The sequence below is a fragment of the Pristis pectinata genome, chromosome 7 (genome assembly GCF_009764475.1).
Source record: "Pristis pectinata isolate sPriPec2 chromosome 7, sPriPec2.1.pri, whole genome shotgun sequence".
Classification (NCBI taxonomy): Eukaryota; Metazoa; Chordata; class Chondrichthyes; order Rhinopristiformes; family Pristidae; genus Pristis; species Pristis pectinata.
The window spans coordinates 23,080,263-23,102,798 of record NC_067411.1 but is presented as its reverse complement, the minus strand read 5'-3'; the positions used below and the strand labels follow the sequence as shown (position 1 = coordinate 23,102,798).

Sequence of the window (22,536 nt, the reverse complement as noted above, 5' to 3'; positions counted from 1 at the left end):
GCAGCTAGGTATGACATTGTGAAGTCTCTTCTGACTCCACAGAACATCTGATTTTTTTAAAATCAAGTTTTAATTTCAATGGTGACAAGCAGGACAAATACCAGGGCTAATTTTACAAATTTGTTTGCATGATTTGGAGTTTTAGCTTTTGGGATGGTGGATCAAAAGCCTGGGAGTGAATTTCCCATGATTTCCATCTCATTAATTATAACAAATTAAAAAAAATCATGGATAGTGGGCCTGTGTTTAAATCCCTGATAAACATTTCTAATGGGTGAGAGTCTGGGCCAGGTGAGCAAATTTGTAAAATTACTCAGATTAGGGTTTTTTAGTGGCAGCAATCTTATTTAATTATAAACTTTTTACATTTAAAAACATCTGAGGCAATGCTATGAGCCAAGCCATTGGTAATCAGACACCAACCTGTATAGGAGATCCTCATTGCAGTAAGGGGAATGTCAGCCAGAGTAAGAGGCTTACACTGCAGGAACTTAAATGCTTTTCCACTCAAGTCTACCTTTGTGAGTTTTTGGAGAACTTTCCGTGAAAATGGACCTGCCACACCCAACACCCCGATTTCATCAGTAACATTACGAATATCAACCTCATAGCCACCATTTGTTGCCTCTTCTTCTATATATCTACAAACATGAAAATAATAAATCAGATGAATGGCAAATCTTCACTTTTGAAAGGGGGGGGAAAAAAAGCAAGTAAATTTTTAAAATGCCTGCTTCAGGTGGGGACAGTGGGCACCAAGCTTTTGGCTTTTACCAATATGGCAGGCTTTGGACTTGTGGTGAGCTATTTTACCCCTGCCCACAGGTGACAATTTAACACATGAACAAGGAAACATGTTAAATTTCATGTCTAATGTGCTCAGGTCCTTGAAAGGCATCTTTTCTCAATTTATATGTTGTAAACATCCCTAATTGCTCTTGAGAACGTGGTGAGATGACTTCTTGAATATCAATCTATAACAGTCTGATTTAGAGGAAAGTCCTACTGTTGAGCTAAACTACTACCAAGGTACAATATTACTGGTAATTATATATGCCACAAATCTGACAGACTTAATTCCACTTGGGAGTAATATTGACTTCTGGCAATAAGGTAAAAGAGGCAAAATTGGATCAGCTATCCACTCTAGACAGTTTCCAATGTCCATTCCACTGATTTCAATGGAAATGCATAAATATGGCAGTCAATTCACTATCATTTGCTTTACTGTATTACCAAGTTAAAAATTCCCTACTCTAGGAGAGGATGCTGGCTGTCCTTGCCTAGGATGGCCAGTAAGTGACGAGAATCCTATCCTTATGTGATTGGGTTTTACCATTCTCCGGAGTAGCATTGTCAACCAATCTGTTTGAGCTGAATAATAAATGATGATCTTTTCAATGATGCCCATATTCTGTCAATGAATAAGTAAAATAGGGGCCCTTGTGGTCAAGTAAAAAGATAACTGCCTCATCCCAATTAGAAAACAATTCATCCAATCTGCTCTGTGAGATAGTAAGATCTGCAGTCAAACTGGTCTGCTTTCTTATTTGGAAAGTAATGATCCAGAAGGAAAAGTTGAAATGTGGAAAGACAAAGATTTAAGTGTTTTCCTTTTTAACATAAATATAATATGCATCTTCATTAGACTTTTGCAAAAGAGCCAAATGCTTTTGCATTCACTCCAATTAACTCAATCAAACAAAATGGTTAAACAAATTAATTTCAAAAGTTATAATTTTTTTAAAATCCAAACTCACCTTAAGTCATGGAGCTCAGATCCTGACCCTGTCACCAGCAGGAACTCTCCTTCTGATAAGTGGCTGATTGTCACTTCTGCATAAACTCGACCTCTTGGGGTAATCATATGACTGATATTTATATAACCCAGCTGAGAGAAAGGAGAGTGAATTAAAATAGGTAACTTCTGTGGGCTCTTTGGAATTTCATCATTTAAAAACACCATTCTTTATCCTTCCATAGCTACTCTGCTGCTATAAATGGCTATGGTTCTCTTTTGTCCCCCACTTCTGCTGTAAGATCTTACCAGGGACATGGGTCTAATTCACAAAGATTATTCTTGGAAGCATTGATAAGACACCTTTAGTCACATGTACATTGAAACACACAGTGAAATGCATCTTTTGCGTAGAGTGTTCTGGGGGCAGCCCGCAAGTGTTGCTATGCTTCTGGCGCCAACATAGCATGCCCACACTTCCTAACCTGTACGTCTTTGGAATGTGGGAGGAAACCGGACCACACAGAGGAACCCCACGCAGACACGGGGAGAATGTACAAACTCCTTACAGTGGCGGGATTTGAACCCGGGTCGCTGGCGCTGTAATAGCGTCACGCTAACTGCTACGGCAGGGCACACTAGGTTTGCATTCGCCAGAATTTAAAGAATGTTGAGAACAAGGGGTCACAATGTCAGATTAGACATCAAGAGGTTTAGAATTGAGGTGAAGAGAGACTTCTTCACTTGGTGCAGAATTGGTGGAATTTATTACCACAGAAGGCTGTAGAGGCCAAGTTGTTGAAAATCTTTAAGGAGACAGATAAGTTTCTAAATGCAAAAGGCATCAAGGGTATGGGGAGATAGTGGAAACATGGTAATGGGACAGAACAGAGATCATAGGTAGGGCCTGCTCCTGCTCCAATTTTTCAATGTTTTTCTGTGTTTTTGAAATTTTTGAGCAAATGTTCTTCAAACCAGAATTGGAGGATGAGCGCTCACAAGGTGGAGTCATAAACTGACACCAGGTTGGTAACTCCACAACAGTGATAGTTATGAAATAAATGACAGTGTTGGAGACAATAGCTAGACATTCTTGGCTTTGGAATAATAGCACCACATTTGGATAAGACAAAGGGTTCTAGAATTGGACCTTAATGTGCATGCTGGTGAATGCATGGGTAATGGAGGAGAAAATGTTTTAAGAGAGAAACCTGCTGCAGTGTGATAAGCAGGATGTGTTCAAAAGAGCCACTGGCATGGAGGTTGTGGAGGGAGATAGCATGGTTGACTGTACTGGTCATGGAGGAGAAGTTAAGGAGAGTGAGAAAGGGTACTATGGTTACAGACCCACAATGTCATTAGAACCCTTATCACTGTTGGTCTCAGTGTCTTGAGAAAGCAAGTATTGAGCTGTTCTGCAATGACCAGCTTCATGATTTTAAAGCATGGAAAAACGATGATGGAGATCTATTTGCAGGTGGCATTCGATTAGAGGGAAGGGAAGCTATCAACCTGTTATAAAGGACCAAGATATAATTCAGACTGGATATCCTGTTTTTCTTTATTTCAACTAGGGAGATTTGGGGGTCAAATCAACATCATAGAAAGCATGACAGGTTACTACATGAACCTGATTTGTTTTTCTTTACCATTAACCAAAAATGGGTCTTACTGGGAAATTACATCTATACATCGCACCTACATTTATGACAAGTGTACTGCTGTAAAAAATGATTAACTGCTTTTGTCAGCTTGTCAGACCTATATCTAATGTTAACATCTACTTACCTTTGGAATGACATTTGCAATCAAGCGGTCCAATAGTTTGATGGAGTCTTTTCCTTTCATAGAAAATTTGCCAAAAGGTGTAAGGTCAAAAACGCCAACTTTTTCCATGACCAGTTTACATTCTCGACCGACTGGTTCAAACCAGTTTGTGCGACGAAAACTAGGTCTAGGAATGGATTAAGAAAGTGATGCCATGTTGTTGCAATGTTGATAAATCATCTTTACTTTGAACAATTATGGTATTCTCTTTGAAATATTCAACAAAAAGAACATCTAATTATATTGTGCCTTTCCTGATCTTAGAACATCCCAAAACATTTTACTTTCTTATGCTTTTGGAGTGTAATCTGTTTTAATGAAGGAAAAGGCACAATCAGTTTGCAAACAAACACTCATAAGCATATTTGGCGGTGCAATACTGCCTCATTACTAGACTGAAAGATTAGCCTATTTGAATATACAATCCTCTCATAAATAGCTGCCAAAGGAATGACAATCCGAATGCCTTCCATTTACACTTTTTAACTTGGTGTTTAAGGATGTTTGGGGGGGGAAAAAAAGTCACACTAAAAAAATAGACTTGCATTTATAAACCATCTTTCACAACCTCTGAATGTCCCAAAGAGCTTTACAGCCAATTAGTTGCCTTTTAAGTGTAGTCACTGTTTTAATGTAGGAAACATGGTAGCCATATTGCACAGAGCAAAATCCTACAAATAACAATATGAAAATTGCATGATAATCCTTCTTTAGTAAAACTGATAGATAAATAACTAAGCTCCCTTCTTCAAAATTGTTCCTCTGAATCTTGTATGTCCAACTGAGAGAGCAGACCTAGCCTTGACATGGCCTTCAGACTCCCACAGCCATTTCAAATATACTTCCTCCCACCCTGCCTCTTATACAGACTCCATTACATACCCCCAGTTTGCTGCTTGTTGTATTTGCCCCACTGACAAGACTTTGCACACTCATGCCTCTGTAACACCTTGCTTTCTCCTGAGCCACAATAGACAGCCCCTGACTGCATCTCAAACATTCCCGAACCTCTGCTTTCACTCCCTCTCCTGTTGGACAAAGCAAAGACAGAGTTCCTTTGGTCTGCACCATCTGCTCCACCAGCTACCATATTAACCAGATTACCTTTCGCAATTTCCACTAGCTTCAACAGGATTTTACCACCAGACACATTTTCCCCTCCCCATCCTTTCAGTATTTTCAAAGGAACCATTCCCTATGCAACTCTCTGGTTCATTCTTCCATCTTCTCTAACCACTTGCCCTCTTAGGGTACTTTACCACTTCAGGGGGAACAATATCTGTCCTTTTTCATCTTCCCTTCCCACCATTTAGGGAGCCAAACATTCCTCACAAGTGAAGCAGCAACTCACTTGTACTTCTTTCACCCTTGGTGTACTGCATTTGGCATTTACAATGTGGTCTCCCCTACATTGGAAAAATCAAATGCAGGTTTGGTGATTGATTTGCAGCGCATTAGTGTTCAGTCCGCAGGGGTGACTCGGAGCTCTCTATCACCTGCCACTTTAAGTCTACATCCCACTCCCACTCTGGTGTCTTGCACTGTTATAATGAGATTCATATAAGTATATATCTTCCATCTGGACATAGAACAGTGCAGCATAGGAAGAGGCCCTTTGGCCCACGATGTTGTGCCGAACTAATTAAGCTAGTGATAGCTAATCCATTCTGCCTGCATATGGTCCATGTCTTGCCATTCTCTCCATATTCATGTGCCTATTTAGGATCCTCTTAAACATCTCTATCGTATCTGTCTCCACCACCACTCCTGGCAATGCATGTTGAATACTCCAATTTCAGGTAACTTTTCTCTGCCTGGCCATTTCTGCTGTCAGACATCCATCTGTGATATTGACTTGGCTTTTCTTTCCATTGCTGGACATATTCTACAGTCCTGTGTTTTACAAATTTTAATGTTCCCTTGGTTGTATCTTCATTTTCTAACTGTTGTCACTTCAGTTTTGTTCATTTTGTCTCCTCCCACTTCCTCCATTAACCCATTGACCAGATAACCTCCAGCAACTCCTAGTTTCAACCTATCAGATATTTCCTTTGTCCCATTCATTCCACCTTTTCAGCAACTTAAAACTAACTAGTTTCTCTCTTTCCCAGTTCTGACAAAAGGTCTTCAACCTGAAATGTTACATCCGTTTCTCTTTCCACATATTCTGCCTGACCTGCTGAATGTTTCCAGCATTTTCTGTTATTTCAGGTTTCCAGCATCTGCTGGTTTCTTCTATTTTCATGGCATTGGCAACATTTCCTCCAAAAAAAAATGACACCTGCCAGGACAGCATTCCCTGAATCTTGTACTCTTGTGTCAATCTTTAGTTTTGAGCCCAAATTTCTAGTCTTGGACTTGAATGCACAAGCTTCTGGCTGAGGCAAGAATACTGTGAATTAAACCATATCTGCGAATGATGAAAAATAATTATTAATGTGGACTCACTATCTTTTTTTTTGCTGCAGAAGATTTTCTGTTGGAAGATGAAACAAGTGCAGACTAAGTACTCATATGAAACAGGGCTGCAGAAATCATACTTCTACTCTTAGAAGTAGTTCTTCAAAGAGAATGACATTCTGCAACTATTTTTTGAGGTGAAGTCAAACTGTATGTGGACCACATTTCTGCAACTGAAGCAACCACTGAATTGGGTTCATCCTGAGATTCTGAGCCCAGAATTCAGGAAATTCTTTTCTCTGATCTTTTGTCCACTCTACGCAAGGGGATGCATTTCACTGTGTGTTTTGGTGTACATGTGACTAATAAAGTATCTTATCTTAACCTTGAGATCAAGGGACACATCTGAGATTGAATGATCCACTCAACTCAAGCTCCCCACAAATTGGGAAGCAATAGTGGAAGCACATTGAGATGTGCAGAGAATTTAAAAAGTACCATCACAAAATGCAACTGTACGCACAGTACGTGCCTGACTACCTGGCTCCCTAGCAGGTGGAAAGCAGAATAAAATGATCATAACGTCCTGCTGTTAAATTCAGTATGACTTCTATGTCCCTGGGGATAACTAGCATTCAGCTTGTACCCCACCCAATGTTTTTGATCCATTTCCTCATTTACCTCAGGAAGATTACAATGCTTACTAATTATAATTGACTGATTATACATTGTGGAAAAGATTGTAATTGTTTCAAATGTAAGCAATTCAATTTTAGTTTCCCATCAATTATCTGTTGATTCCAAATAATTCAGTCATTTATTGCATTAGAACAGTGAATTGTCCAATAAAGTTAATAAACATTAAAATAAAGGTATTTAAGAGAATAGAAAATGTAGTTATGCATTGGTAAATTGAGAATATCCTGTAGAACAATTACCTTGGTTCTCTCACTCAATTGTGTATTATGACTTTCAAGCTCTACAAACTTTGGATCATATTACTTTGTAAAGCGTAAGGTGGTCTTTGCCTAGGCAATGGTAGGAGATACTATCAATTATAGAAATCTTGGTTTAAGGAAAGGGAGATTAGATAACATTTTGCTCTTGATTTTAATCCAGCAGCTCCAGGATTATCTGCTTGGACAACTGTTGAGGTCAGGGTCAGTGTGTATGGCAATGTTAAATCCTGTTGCAACTCACTGCTAAAGTTCATATCAAACATAATGGCCACTCAGACAACTCTATTGCCTGGCAAAGAAGTCCATGCCTTTCAGAAAGAGAACATTGCAAAAACAAAAATCCTCTTTCTTGATATAGCATGTTTGAGAGAGAATATATCCTCATGAATCCTGAAACAAATATTTCAAAGCTATTTTGACTTTCATCAATTAATCACTAAGCAGATAGTAAGGTTCAGCAAATTCAATAGATCGTTTCAAGCTTCCCATTCCAGCTTTGTTTGCTGACTTAATAGAAATGTGTAACTGCTTGTAACTCATAAAAATCAAAACAGAATAATCTTTCTAAGCAAATTTTTTTCTCTCCAGCAATGAAGTGGAAGACAACCTAGAAGTAGTAGTGTCACAAGTACTAATCTTCACTGTTATCTTGCAAAAATTCTTCCTTAAGTAAATAATTCTGAGTATCAGGACATGCCATTGACACAGTTCACAGACATCAACTCCTAACGATCTGATAATCAGATAACACGCTGTGATGCCCTGACATTTATTCTTGGCGAGTCAGTTTTCTCATCTCCCCATAAATTTGGAAAATTAGGGCACAAACTTTAAGACCTCACTAAATATGACACCTCTATTATGCAGTTACAACCGCTAGTAATAAGCAAATTTTTATCAAAGGAAAACTGAACCAACCAGCAACATCCCAAGTTCACATGATGATCTGTGCTGTTAACCTATCACAGCCAGGTTGAGAGAAGTAGAATTAAAATTAACCTCAGTGGAAATTATTTAGAAAGGAAATGTTTGCTATAGGTTACATTCCAAATTGTGGATATTAGTTGTAACACTTGTTCCATAACTGAACAGAGAGCCAAAGCTCACAGTAAAAGCTCTCAGTTTTCAAGGTTGGCCATGAGAGAAATAACAATCCCTATATAATTCCTTCATAACATTGTGTTAATGATTTCAAGACCGATGAAGATTTTGTGAGAAACTAGATGTAAAACAAGAAATGAAAAAATTCCAGTTTACATTTCTATCTTACCTGCCTCTCCGAAAGGTACAAATTAGTTCCATTCTAAAGAGACCAGGGGCAGGAATTTCACCTGATCTCCTCTAAAGCCAAGGGGCAGTGAAGCCAATGCAGCATCTCTATTTTTGTCAGCTGAGGTTGAATATATCATTACAAGTCACAGGCCAATTTTGAATGTTTTTTGGTTTGCCTGGCTAAAATCCACATCTGAGCAATCTTTTTTTTAAATTGGAACCAGAGATGCCAACTTCTGCATAAAGCAAACCTGAGCTAACGGGATAAAAGACTGCTACAGAACCCTCTAGAAAATGAAAATATGAAAGTGCAGAAGAAAAACAGATCAATATGTTCATGTAGAACCTATAATATTTTGTTGATAATTGTATGTACTGGAGGATCTAGCCCAACCACGGTCTTCTATCCTTGGTGGTGTCCAAGGAAATTTCACACAAGATTCTCAGTCTACAAAAAAGTGGTTGAAGTGGCTTTCCACTGCCTTCCTCGTGATTTCTAGATTTGTTTTACTTTCTCCGAGGTAGTCTGCAGCCAAGGCCATAGAACACTACCAACACTTTATGATGGAGGAAAAGGCATCCGTTGACACACATTCAGCATATAAATGTGTGCTAGACCTCGCCTCCACTCAAGGAAGCCTCATTACCTGGATGCTGTTTTCTGGTCTCTACTTTTTCAGGGACATCTGGAGTAGGCTCCAAATCCAACTCTTCCAATTAAGAATTTCACCAGTGTGACAAAGACTGACTTCCTTTTGGACTTGGCAAGCCAGTGGAAGTGGTATTTAATAACTCTCTTACTTTCCACTCCTTGTTCAACAAAGTCTCTCTATCCCCTGTCCATAATCCATCTCCATGTAAAACAGCCTCCAGTAATTACACAATTGAAAACTGATAACAATGTAAGAAATAGGAGCAGGATTAGACAACACTTCAGAGTGGTCATGATTGATTTTCTACTTCAACTTTATGTTCCTGCCTTAACCCCTTTTCCCTTGATTCCGTGAGTGTCCAAGAGTCTATCAATATCTTGCTTGAATGTACTCAATGACTGAACATCCTCAAACCTCTAGAATGGAATTCCAAAGATTCATAACCCTTAGACTGAAGATATTTCTCCTTATCTTAGTCCTGATTGACCAGTTCATTATCCTGAGACAGTGATTTCAATTTTCAACTCTGACCAGAGAAAAAGGTCTCACAGCATCTATCCTGATAACCCTCAAATAATTTAAGTTGCTTTAGCGGGATCACCTCTCACTCTTCTACACAGCAGAGAGTACAAGTTCATTGGATTCAGCTTCTCCTCTCATCTTGTGAATCTTTGTTCCATGACATCCAGAGCAGCATATCCTTCCTTAGGTAACATAACCAATCTATGCACAGTATTCCAGGTCTGGTCTCACAAAGGTCCTTGCAGCAAAACTTCCTACTCTTCTATTCAAATCTCCCAGTAATAAAGGTTGACCTATGATTTGTTTTCCTAAATATTTTCTATATTCAGCACGTTAATTCTCTATGATTCATGTTCAAAAGCACCTAAATTTCACTGAGTACCAATATTTATATGGTTCTCATATTTTAAGAAATATTCTGCTTTTCCATTCTACCTTACAAATTGGATAATTTCACATTTCCCTATATTGTACTCCATTTGTCACTTTGCAGTTAACCTATCTATATCTTCATGGAACCTCTTTGAGCCAAATTTTATTCCAGTCTACCTTTGTATCAAGAGCAAACATTAATACTCCATTCCCCTATCTGTCATTGACATTGTCTGTAAATTGCTGAGGCCCATGTATTGATCTTTGTGGCACTCCACTAGTTACATCCTGCCAACTCGATAGTGAGTCTTCCCAACTTGAGTCTTCTGTCCGTTAAGTAATCCTAAATCCAATATAATAGATGAACTTAATCCCAGAAAGAACCTAATTGAATTCCAAATACACTACATCCATTCGTTCCTCCTAATTTTCACCAGTAGAAATTTCTAATGGATTTGTCAAACATAACTTCCCTTTGATATATATGTGTAGACTCTGCTAATCATATTATGATTTTATAAATGCCTTGTTACTGTGTACCTAATCATAGACTCTAGCATTTTGCCATAATTCACTGTTTTCTCTCTCACTTCTTCATTTGTTGGGAGACATTCATTACCTGTCAATCCATGGCAACCATCTTAGAATGTAGAGAATTCATGAAGAACCTTAAGAAGTAAGCCACCAGGCCCAAGGAATGTATCTGCTGTCCTTCTTCCCCCCCCCCCATCAAGATTTCTTTGTCACTTCTCCCCTTCACAAACATCCCCCACTCATTCACTGTTACCTATTACATCAAGGGTGAAATTTAACTTTGGCAGGAGGGAAAAATCAGAGGTGACAACAAATTTCATGACATATGTCAGTGATAATAAACCTGATTCTGATAGACGGGGAATTCTGAGTCTCCACCAACTAAATTTCACCTTTGTTTCTATCCCCTTCAAAAGACCATGTCCCAGCTTTCATTCAACTTCCATCAGTACGAAGAAATAAAGCATGGAGTTTTTTTTAAGAGAGACAGACTTCTCTGCATCCAAAATATTGACAGTCATGTGAATGGAGTTTTAAGGCCAGATTCCTACACTTGACATTTTATTGGGCGAAACTCCACTACAGTCTACCACTATCCCCCTCTAACTATAGAAGCTTTTACTCATAAGGCAGTAAAGAAAAGGTCTCTCTCTCTCTCTCACTTCTCCTCCTCTTCTGTTTCTCTCTCTGTCCTCCACAGAACCACAGTGCGTATATTTCTGTCTTGGGACGTAGTTAACTCATCTGTAAACATACAAATGTAGGAATAATGAATTTATAACTTTGAAAGATCAATTTTTATGTAAAAAGTCTTTTAAAAACTGTTTGAAAATTCATGTTCATGGACTGAGGTACAAAAGCAATGTACAAATAAGCCTGCAAAAATTCCAAATGATAGGAAAATCAAACAGACTGTAGATGCTGGAATTCTAATGAAGGGTCTCAGTCCTGAAACATTAACTCTGTCTCTCATTCTAAAATTGCAGCCAGACCTGCTGAGTGTTTCTAAAATTTTTAAATTTTTAAAATTTTATTTACAGCGTGGTAACAGGCCCTTCTGGCCCAATGAGTCCGTGCCGCCCATTTAAACCCATATTGACCTACCTGTACATCTTTAGAATGTGGGAGGAAACCCAGGCAGACACGGGAGAACGTACAAACTCCTTACAGACAGCGACAGGAATCGAACCCCGATCGCTGGCGCTGTAATAGCGTCGCGCTAACTGCTACGCTACTGTGCCGCCCTTCTGTTTTAACTGCATATGAGTTGACATTTCTGAGCCTAAGTTACATGTAGGGAGTAAGGTTTCAATCTTTCATTTTCCTATACCTTTTGAAGGTGTTGACTTCTTGATGATATTGATTTCCACAGGTGGAAGTTCCCTGACCCATATGGCCATTTTGGAGTATGTGGTTAGGCCACATTTGGAGCATTGTGTGCAGATCTGATTGCCGCATTGCAGGAAAGATGTGGAAGCTTTGGCGACAACGCAGAAGAGGTTCACCAGGAAATTGCTTGGATTAGAGAGTATTAGCTACAAGGTGAGTTGGACAAACTTGGATTGTCAGAGGGAGTGTCAAAGGCTAAGGGGCGATCTGATAGTAGTATATAAAATTATGAGAGGCAAAGATAGGATAGAAGATCAGAGTCATTTTCCCAGTGTGGAAATATCAAATACTAGAGGGCATAGATTTAAGGAGAGGGGGGAAAGTTTAAAGGAGATTTGCAAGGCAAGATTTTTTACACAGAGAGTGGTAGGTGCCTGGAACATGCTGCCAGGGAGGATGGTAGAAGCAGATGCGATAGCAATGTTCAAGAGACATTTACACAGGCATATGAAGAAGAGGGGATGGACAGATATGGATCACATGCAAGCAGATAGGATTAGTTTAAATTGGCATCATGGTCAGCACAGACATTCTGGGCAAAAGGGCCTGTTCCTGTGCTGTACTGTTCCATGTTCAACGTACAAGCAGCTGCAAGGCCATGCACTTCATTGGATAGAGGTCAGGGTTGGCAACCCTCACCAAGATTTTCCCTTCACAATCTGAGGCCAACAAGAGGCCAATTTTGGCTGACATCACCTAGTTTAACACAGGTTAAGAAATGAATTGCTCTCTGATTTCTATGGCTCAACCACACATCAAATAAACTATCAGAGTCAGTGGAAAGCCCCTTCATTGGTTTCCAATAACAGGTATACTGCGAGGGTAGTGACAAGAATTGCAGGAGCTTATGGGCTGGGTTCAACCCCGCCCCATAATAAAATAGTGGAATGACCAAAGTTCCAGCTTTCCTCTCACATCCTATTTTAAGACATTTCTCTTTCCATAACTTAGATCTCAGTGTAATCCTATGACAACTGAATGCTATTTGCAAGTTTCAAATGCACTCTTTTGGTAACATCCTGGCAAGGTTATTCTTTGCACTTAAGTGCCTACACTGGTACTGGAGCAAGAAGCTGAGAAAATTGGTTTAATGATTTCCTGCACGTAATTTAGTTGTATATGTTTTCTACCAGAAATGATAAAGCATAACAGAAGCACCCATTCAAAATCAAGCAAACGATGCAATAATTTTTAAAAAGCACCGCAGATGCTGAAAAGATGAAATAAAAAGGGAAAATGCTGGAAAAACTCAGTCTGCATCTGTAGATAAACAAAGTTAGTATTTCAAGTTGATGTTTTCTTCAATGGGAACTAACAAAACTTAGAAACAAAACAAGTTTCAAGTTGCAGAGAAAGAGAAGGGTCAAGAAAATGAATGGTAAGGTCTGTAACATGCCAAAGGCCAGGAGAGATTGAATGAGACAAGTAGTGGAGGTACTGGCTGAGCAAGAGTGATAAAGGCTAGCAAGGAACAACAGGCAGGCCTTGGAAGGTGTAAATACGAGAAGGTGATAACATTTGAAATTACTGGATGAGGAGAGATAAAAAACTCAATGTTGGAACTGTGAGACACAAAGCTAGAACATTTCATTATCTAAAGTGGTCAAATTTGGTGTGAAGTCCAGAAAGCTGTAATGTGGAGAGTTAGATCATGGCATAGACCTGATGGACCAAATGGCCTCCTTATGTGCCATAAGCCATGAGAAATATGAGGTTTTTTCCTGAGCTCACGAAGAGTTTGTTGGAGCAGTTTAGGAGGTCAAAGGCAGAGAGGTCAAATTGGGATTGGGACAGACAACTGGGACAGACAAAGTGATCAGAAACTGTAAGCTCAGAGACATTCATACTGAACGGAGGTGTTCTGAGTGAGCATCCAAACTGCATTTCATTTCCCCAACGTACAGGAGTGATCATAGTGAAAAGAAAGAGATTACAGATACTGGAGACATACAGCAGGTCAGGCAATACATGCAGAGGGAGGAGCAGTTTACACTTCAGGTCAATGATCTGACGAAAGGACATCAACCTGTAATGCTAACTCCATCTCTCTCTCTCCACAGATGCTGCCTGTCCTGCTGAATATTTCCAGCATTTTCTGTTTTAATAAAGGAGACCACATTGTAAGCATGGGATGCAATATACTAAACTCGATGAAGTACAAATAAATTGCTGCTTCATCCGTAAAGAATGTTTGGGTGGAAAGGATGGAGATAAAAAGACAGGTGTTTCATTTCCTGTGTTGCATGGGAAGGTGCCATGAGAAGGGAAGATCTAATAATGATGGAGTGACAACACAGGTGTCATTTACCATCAGTAGTTCCATCATCGTCATTGTCATCTTTATCATCATCACTTACATCAATGCTCTGCTCAGAATTTCCTACCTTCCACCCCATGGTGAGCTCCCAAGTGGACTTCCAGGAGCAGGCATATAAAAAATAAATTTGACCTTGTTAGTTCTCTGGAGTCAGTGTCATGTCACTCATGTGGCTGGCATTATTTTCCTATCACAACTGGAGCAGCACTGACATCATGAAAGAAAATCCACCCAATCTTTCAGGAAATAAAGTAGATTTTCTCCTTATTTAGATAACAGAATTTTAGAATTAATATCTTCTTTCAGCTCACGGTATTTTCAAAAATTAATACATACAGCTTTACACTTAGACCAATTTGGTTTCCAGATCATACAGTTTCTTTTAAGACAAAACTGTTGTTTCTACTTCACATCCAACTATTATACTATAAGCAGAATTGTGTAAATGGCCTTTAACACAATTCTGGCTATTTTCAATGCCTGAAGCCTGCTTTATTAAAACTCTTATTATTTTGTCAACAATTCCCAATACTGAGATGTACGTACTGGACTGAGAGCTTGATAGTTTGTACCTGGTTTGTTTCTATGTGAATAATACACGTGGACAGAAAACAGATCTAAAAAAGATTTTCCGACCACACTTTTGATTAATACTGCCACTGACATTCAATCTCAATGCACCCACTTACCTATATCCAGGATCATCTCCAGGTTTGTAGAACCAGTGTGGCTGTTCCCAGCCAGCATGGAAACCCATGGATGCCTTGTCTTTCAATGTTTCATAAATTCCACTTACTCTTTCTGTTGGCCGTCCTCCAAATCTCTCTTCTTTGGGATATCCAACTAAACAAGGAAAAAGGAAGCATGTCAGATTATTTGCTAATGTATTGTTGTTGATCCTGTTATCGATAATTATAGCATTGCTTTTAAACATGAAACACATTGACATGCCAGCCTAAATCCACAGATGCTACCTGACTGGCTAAATATTTCAACTACAGGCCATTCTGCTATACCATGATAGTTGCATTCCTAAGAAACTCTGAGTTACAGGAAGTTGTGTTATAAAAACAATTATGTGTCAATGAGAAAAATGGGGTTGGGGCTAGAGAGCTTCAGACTCTCAATAGCAAAGTTATTCTCCCTGCAGGATTTTCAAAGCTGCAAGTTTATTTTGTTACTGCAAGCTAAAAATACTAAAGGCTGTACAGTGCATTGTTTAATAGAGTATCATTGCACAAATATCAATAAAAGATATTGCTTGTCAATATCTAAAGTAATTGTCTTAAATGGCCTACCGTGGTCAAACTGGCAGCCTGTGTACTGAAGACGCAATGATTACTGCAGGGTTAGTTCCTGATCAAAATCATGTTATAACCAATTCGACCCACGTAATACAAATAGTGTTCCCCAATTTATCAATCCAATTCGCTTTATGGAAACAGCATTATAGCAGAACTACCTGTAATTTCTATTTTAATTTCAGATTGGCAGCAACTGCAGTATTTTTCCCTTTTTAAATGGCATTGCCTTTTTGTTTTCATAACTACGTAAATCTCTCTCCTTGATCATTGGTGCTCATCAAGGTGAAAGAATCCCTGGGCCTGATGAAATGTTATGGAATGCAAGGAAGGAGATTACTGAGGGTCTGATGAAGATTTTTGTAACGGGTAAGGACTGGAGGGCAGCTAACGTTGTTCCCATATTTAAGAAGGGTAGTAGGGATAAGCCAGGAAACTATGGGCTGGTGAGCCTTTTGTCAGTAGTAGGAAAACTAATGGAAAAAAATCTTAGTGATTACTTAGAAAGACAGGGAGTCAGCATGGTTTTGCGCATGGGAAATCCTGCCTCATGAATCTGATTGACTTTTTTGAGGAGGTTACTAAGAAAATTGACGAAGGAAAGGCGGTAGACATGCTATACATCAACTTTAGCAAAGCTTTTGACGAGGTCCCACACGGTATGCTGGTCCAAAAGGTTAGGGCACATGGGGTCCAAGGTGTTTTGGCAAACTGGATCCCAAATTGGCTTGGTGATAGGAGGCAGAAGGTAGTGATAAAGGGTTGTTCTGCTGACTGGAAGTCTGTACCCAGTGGTGTATGAATGACTTGGATGAGAATGTCTGTGGTCTGATAAGTAAGTATTGCTGACCCCACGAAGATTGGTGGAGTTGTACTTGGCGAGGATGGTTGCCTAAGGATACAGAGGGACACAGACCAGCTGGAAAGTTGTGTGGAGTAATGGTAAATGGAACTTAATCTGGACAAGTGTAAGGTAATGGATATTGGTCAGAGCAAATTACAAATCAGCAAATGGCAGGGATCTTAGAAGTGTTGATGTATAGAGGGATCTTGGCGTACAAGTTCATAGCTACCTGAAAATGGTGACGCAGATGGATATGGTAGTAAAGACAACGTTTAGCTTGCTTGTCTTCAGAGGCAAGAGTACTGAGTATAAGAGTTGGGACAACATGTTGCAGCTGTACAAGGCATTGGTTAGGCTACACTTAGAATATTGTGTGCAATTCTGGTCACAGAAAGAATGTGGTAGCACTAGAAAGAGTGCAGAAGAGAATCAACAGGATGTTGCCTGGAATGGAGGGCTTTAGTTACAAGGAAAAATCGGATGGGCTAGGATTCTTCGCACTGGAGCACAAGATGCTAAGGGGTGACCTTATAGAGGTTTATAAAATTATGAGGGGCATAGAGAGGGTAGATAGTAACAGTATTTTTCAAAGAGTAGGGGATTCTAAAACTAGAAGACATGGGTTTAAGGTGACAGGGGAAATATTTAAAGGAGATCTGAGGAACAGATTTTCCACACTGAGAGTGGTGGGTGTATGGAACAAGCTGCCAGAGGAGGTGGTAGAGGCAGGTACAATCAGAGTTCTTAAAATGCATTTGGTCAGGCACATGGGTAGGAAAGGCATAGAGGGATATGGACTAAATGAAGGAAAATGGAATTAGCGTAGATGGGCACTTCGGTTGCATGGACGGTTGGGCCAAAGGGCCTGTTTCCATGCTGTACAACTCTATGACTCTGTGAGAACATTGCCAGCTTCTCTGGTCTATGCATGTAACTAAAGTCCTTCAACATTAGTAAATTTCCCTTGCACCCCCTCTAAAACCTTTTCTAAGGTGTAGCACCCAAAACTAGACACAATAAACCAGTTGTAGCAAAACTATTATTTTGTGAAGTTTCGCCATGACTATGTTGGAGGACCTGTGAATTTGTGAGGAAGACAGTAATAGACAACAAAGAGAAATAGACAAGCCGATGCTATGGGTGGATAGGTGGCAAATGTAAGTTAATGCTAGGAAATACAAAATGTTATTTTTCGTAACAGAACCAAAGACACGAGCCTAAAAGGGGTAGAAGAATAGAAAGATCAGGGGTTAATTGTAATTATTGTCACATGTACCAAGATACAGTGAAAAGCTTTTGTTGTGTGTGCCATCCAGACAGATCATGCTGTACATAATTACATCGAGGTAGTAGAAACAAAACAGAACTATGTGCATAGGTCAGTGAATGTGACCGGGCTGATTGAGAATTTGATTAAAGAAGCGTACAGAACCATGGGCTTTATAAACAAAGGTGTAGAGTACAAGAGCGAGGAAATAGCTAACAATTTGCCCACTTGAAAGCTAAAGTGGCAAAGTAGGCAAAACGAAGTGGGCGGCACTATAGCGTAGCGGTTAGCATAATGCTATTACAATGCCAGCAACCCGTGTTCAATTCCTGCCGCTGTCTGTCAGGAGTTTGTACATTCTCCCTGTGACTGCGTGGGTTTCCTCTGGGTGCTCCGGTTTCCTCCCACATTCCAAAGACATATGGGTTAGTTGGTTAACATGGGTGTAATTGGGCTCGTTGGGTGGGAGGGAAGAGCTTGTTACCGTGCCATATAAATAAAGTTTTTAAAAGTTTTAAAACAATTATTTGTCTTTCTTAATTCACAATGTTCAGTAAATATATCTGTAATAATTTTAAGAATTATTGATTTCTAAATAGCTGTTAGAGATGCATTGATATTACATGTTACAATTAACGAATTATATAAAAGCATTCACAAACAAGTCATCTTGCACATAGCTGGATCCTACAAATATCTATGTAATTATTGACCAAACTATGTGTATTGATGCTAACTGGTGGAAGAAACTGTGGTTTGCTAAATGTACAGTTTTAAATGGAGAATTTTAATAATTAGATCCAAACAGTGTCAAAAAACTGAACAACTGCAATTCAGAAGGAGAGCACGCAGAAAGTAAGATCATATGCAAGGCAACTGGAAAGTAGATTGTGGGTAGAAATCAATATGAAGGGAATTGAGCAAAGACACAGGTTTAACATCCTGAGGACAAAAAGTTTAAAGCAGAATTGACAACAGTTTTAAACAATGTGAAGTCAAACCAAATTACAATACAAAGAGAGAGGAAAATTAGAAGGTAAAGGTGAGTAAACTAACAAGCTTTTACATGCATCGGATATCAAGAGGGTTGCTAAAGAGGTGCTCTGAATCTGCAAACAGTATTTTTGGATGAACTCAAGCTTCACAACAAAATAAAAATTGTTGACAGGAAAAATATAGAACAAAATAGTTGTAAAAATGGGATAGATGAACCATTCCATTTGTGGTCATAGTAGATAGTTAGGCCAAGGATGTCAGGGAAAGTGACATTATCAAAGGTGGTAGCTGTTGCTGGACATGAAGAAATGGGGACAACCCAGTCAAGATAAAATTGAATACTTCAAGCCTAATTCATTAGCCATGCTATCAGTGAAGTGGGAACACACTGGTAGCAAACTTAACAGATGAGCTAACTCTAACCCAATGAGATTAATAGGGGAACTGCTTTTGCATTGCGGTTTAAGTTCTTGATACCAAAAGTTCTCAAAAGTTCAATTAAGCAGCTCAGGTGTACAAATGCATGATACAGAGTAAAAATCCTTATATTTTTATCATTATTATGAAATGTGACCAAAAGCAGATGTAATCCGAGTAATCACTTCATATTTATTCCTCTCTAACATTGAAACTACTGACTAAAATCATCTTGGATTATTGAATCAGAAATAGTCAAAGATAAACATATTCCATAGATGTATCCAATCCCAGAAATACCTCTTACCAATGTTGTTGAATCCATATGATTCTCTTGCTTTATCCAGTGCGTATTTGATTGTCGTCCATTTTCCGAAACGATTGGGATCAATTTCTATCAGGTCATAATCAGGTTCCCCATCCATGATCCAGTCACTAAGGTACTTTCCAATCCCACCTGCATGAATGATTCCATACCTGGAAATGCAAAAAGCTTTTCTTTGAATCAATTATGTATTCCAGTCAATAGTTTAACATTGTTTTTAATACAGGCCCTACAACTTTACAACTTTTCAGTTTTGGAGTCTTCCAATGCATATCCAATTCCATTGGCAGATATGCTTGAGACTTGGTTAAAATATTTCATCAATACCTCTAGTCATCTACCATCAGTAACATATGAGTGTCTCAGGGTAACTTTCTACCGGTGATGGAATACATGGCCCACTGTTGGCACATCTTCACGTAGGGAATTATGGATGGAAATCAGGTAGATGTTCATATGAAGTCCATTTAACTCAGAAACTTGCAGCAAATGAAGGGGACCTTCAGCACTAATGCTTTCAGAGTATGTGGGAATATTGCACCTCAGTTGCATGGTCCTAACAGGAGATGATAGAACCTCCAGTTTGTTTAACAATAACGTAATTTGGAGGTTCCATTACCTCCTGCTAGATGGCAATGCAGGTTTCTTTCACCAACCAGAGAAATTATTTCCCTGATCATGTTGCTTCTTTACATAGATGACCTACAAAAAAAGGTAAAAGAAAATCTTGTAAGAGTTATAATTGCTCCCCTAGTCTGGGCAACAAAGGTATCCCACCCATTGCAGCATTTCACCTAATAGCGTCTATACCCACTTACTCTCTTCAGGAAGCTGGCATATCTTTTTTTTCCAGTATATCTTACCAAGGTGACAAAATCAATACTAAGTAGAGAGTCCTCATCCCTACATGTATTCCTCCTGAGACATGGTTCATTTTAGGGAAAGTGTTAGTTATGTCACAAGATATATAAATAGCATGTGCTTTGGCATTTTATAATACAGTATTCTCTGCTGCTCACCATGTTGTTCCAAAGTTCCTAGTATCTGTTACCTAATGAGGAATCAAAGGCACAATCATTAGAAGTCCAATGTCTAATTTGTTGTTATTGCCTTTGGGGAGAAGATAAGCATTATTTCTTTGAGATCCCAAGGTCCATCAAGTAATGATAGATTTGTATAAGTTAAAAATTGATTTTAACTTCTGTTGTCCAATATTTGAACTAGCTGGGTCAATATTGTAGAGAACTATTAATGATTAACTGGTCTACCTGGATTATTATTTGGTCCTGGATGGGTTAGACCTGGCGCCAGAAATTTGTGATTCTTCATGCTCACCAACAACCTTGCAAGTCAATGTCCAATGTTAGTCCTTGCTTAACAAACAGGAGGAAGTCAATAGGAGGAATGTGCCAGTTAATCATGGTGGCTCAGTTGATTAATCTCAAACAGCATCTCCTAGCATATTTGAGCACATAGACCTTGGCTATTACTAACTTCCACATAAACTCTCTAAACTTTAGTGAGGGACTTGCATGCCAGTGGAGAAGGAGTACGCACTCCACAATAAAGATAGAACCATAGAACACTACAGCACAGAAAAACAGGCCATTCGGCCCTTCTATTCTGTGCCGAAACGTTATTCCGCTAGTCCCATTTACCTGCATCCAGTCCATAACCCTCCAGACCTCTCCCGTCCATGTATCTTTCCAATTTATTCTTAGAACTCAAGAGTGAGCCCGCATTTACTACATCAGATGGCAGCCCGTTCCATACTCCCACCACTCTTTGAGTGAAGAAGTTCCCCCTAATGTTCCCCCTAAACCTTTCCCCTTTCACCCTAAAGCCATGTCCTCTCGTACTTATCTCTCCTAATCTAGGTGGAAAGACCCTATTCGCATTAACTCTGTCTATACCCCTCATAATTTTGTAAACCTCTATCAAATCTCCCCTCATTCTTCTGCGCTCCAAAGAATAAAGTCCTAACCTGTTCAATCTTTCCCTGTAACTCAACTCCTGAAGACCCGGCAACATTCTAGTAAATCTCCTCTGCACTCTTTCAATCTTACTGATATCCTTGCTATAGTTGGGTGACCAGAACTGCACACAATACTCCAAATTTGGCCTCACCAATGTCTTATACAACCTCACCATAACATCCCAACTCCTGTACTCAATACTTTGATTTATGAATGCCAGGATGCCAAAAGCCTTTTTTACAACCCTGTCTACCTGCGACGCCACTTTCAGGGAATTATGTATCTGAACTCCCAGATCCCTTTGTTCCTCCGCACTCCTCAGTGCCCTACCATTTACTGTGTATGTCCTACCTTGATTTGTCCTTCCAAAATGCAACACCTCACACTTGTCTGCATTAAATTCCATCTGCCATTTTCTGGCCCATTCTTCCATTTGTTTCAGATCCCTCTGCAAGCTTTGAAAGCCTTCCTCGCTGTCCACAACGCCTCCAATCTTAGTGTCATCAGCAAACGTGCTGATCCAATTTACTACATTATCATCTCGATCATTGATATAGACAACAGACAACAATGGCCCCAGCACATACCCCTGAGGCACACCACTAGTCACAGGCCTCCAGTCTGAGAAACAATCGTCCACTACCACTCTCTGTCTTCTCCCACACAGCCAATTTCGAATCCAGTTTACAACCTTTCCATGGATACCTAGTGTCTGAACCTTCTGAACTAACCTCCTATGTGGGACCTTGTCAAAGGCCTTACTAAAGTCCATGTAGACAACATCCACAGCCTTTCCTTCATCTACTTTCTTGGTAACCTCCTCAAAAAACTCTACAAGATTCGTTAAACACGATCTACCACGCACAAAGCCATGCTGACTATTCTTAATCAGCCCTTGGTTGTCCAAATACTCGTATATCCAATCTCTCAGAACACCTTCCAATAATTTACCCACTACTGATGTCAGGCTCACCGGCCTGTAATTACCTGGCTTACTTTCAGATCCTTTTTTAAACAATGGAACAACATGAGCTACCCTCCAGTTCTTCGGCACCACACCCGTGGCTAAGGACATTTTAAATATATCTGCCAGGGCCCCTGCAATTTCTACACTAGTCTCCCTCAATGTCCGAGGAAATATCTTACCTGGCCCAGGGGATTTATCTACCTTTATTCGCTGTAAGGCAGCAAGCACCTCCTCCTCTTTAATCTCTATATGTTCCATGACTCTATTGCTTGTTTCCCTTCCTTCCATATCCACTATGCCCATTTCCTGCGTAAATACTGATGCAAAAAAACTGTTTAAGATCTCCCCCACTTCCTGAGGCTCCACACATAGACGACCACTCTGATCTTCTAGGGGACTAATTTTGTCCCTTACTATCCTTTTATTCTTCATATACTTGTAGAAACCCTTCGAATTTACC

The 22,536-nt window shown here is 39.5% G+C and overlaps 1 protein-coding gene across 1 annotated transcript in view; it reads right to left on the bottom strand.

The window, feature by feature from the left end:
- Positions 1-22,536, bottom strand: part of dmgdh (dimethylglycine dehydrogenase) — an 86,924-nt gene that overhangs the window by 20,982 nt on the left and 43,406 nt on the right. The window contains exons 8-12 of the mRNA XM_052020677.1: positions 19,116-19,285; positions 14,673-14,826; positions 3,527-3,692; positions 1,761-1,891; positions 424-641 (exon numbers count right to left, since the gene is read on the bottom strand). Of these exons, the coding sequence (XP_051876637.1) occupies positions 424-641; positions 1,761-1,891; positions 3,527-3,692; positions 14,673-14,826; positions 19,116-19,285 (839 nt within the window). The remainder of the gene's footprint in view (positions 1-423; positions 642-1,760; positions 1,892-3,526; positions 3,693-14,672; positions 14,827-19,115; positions 19,286-22,536) is intronic.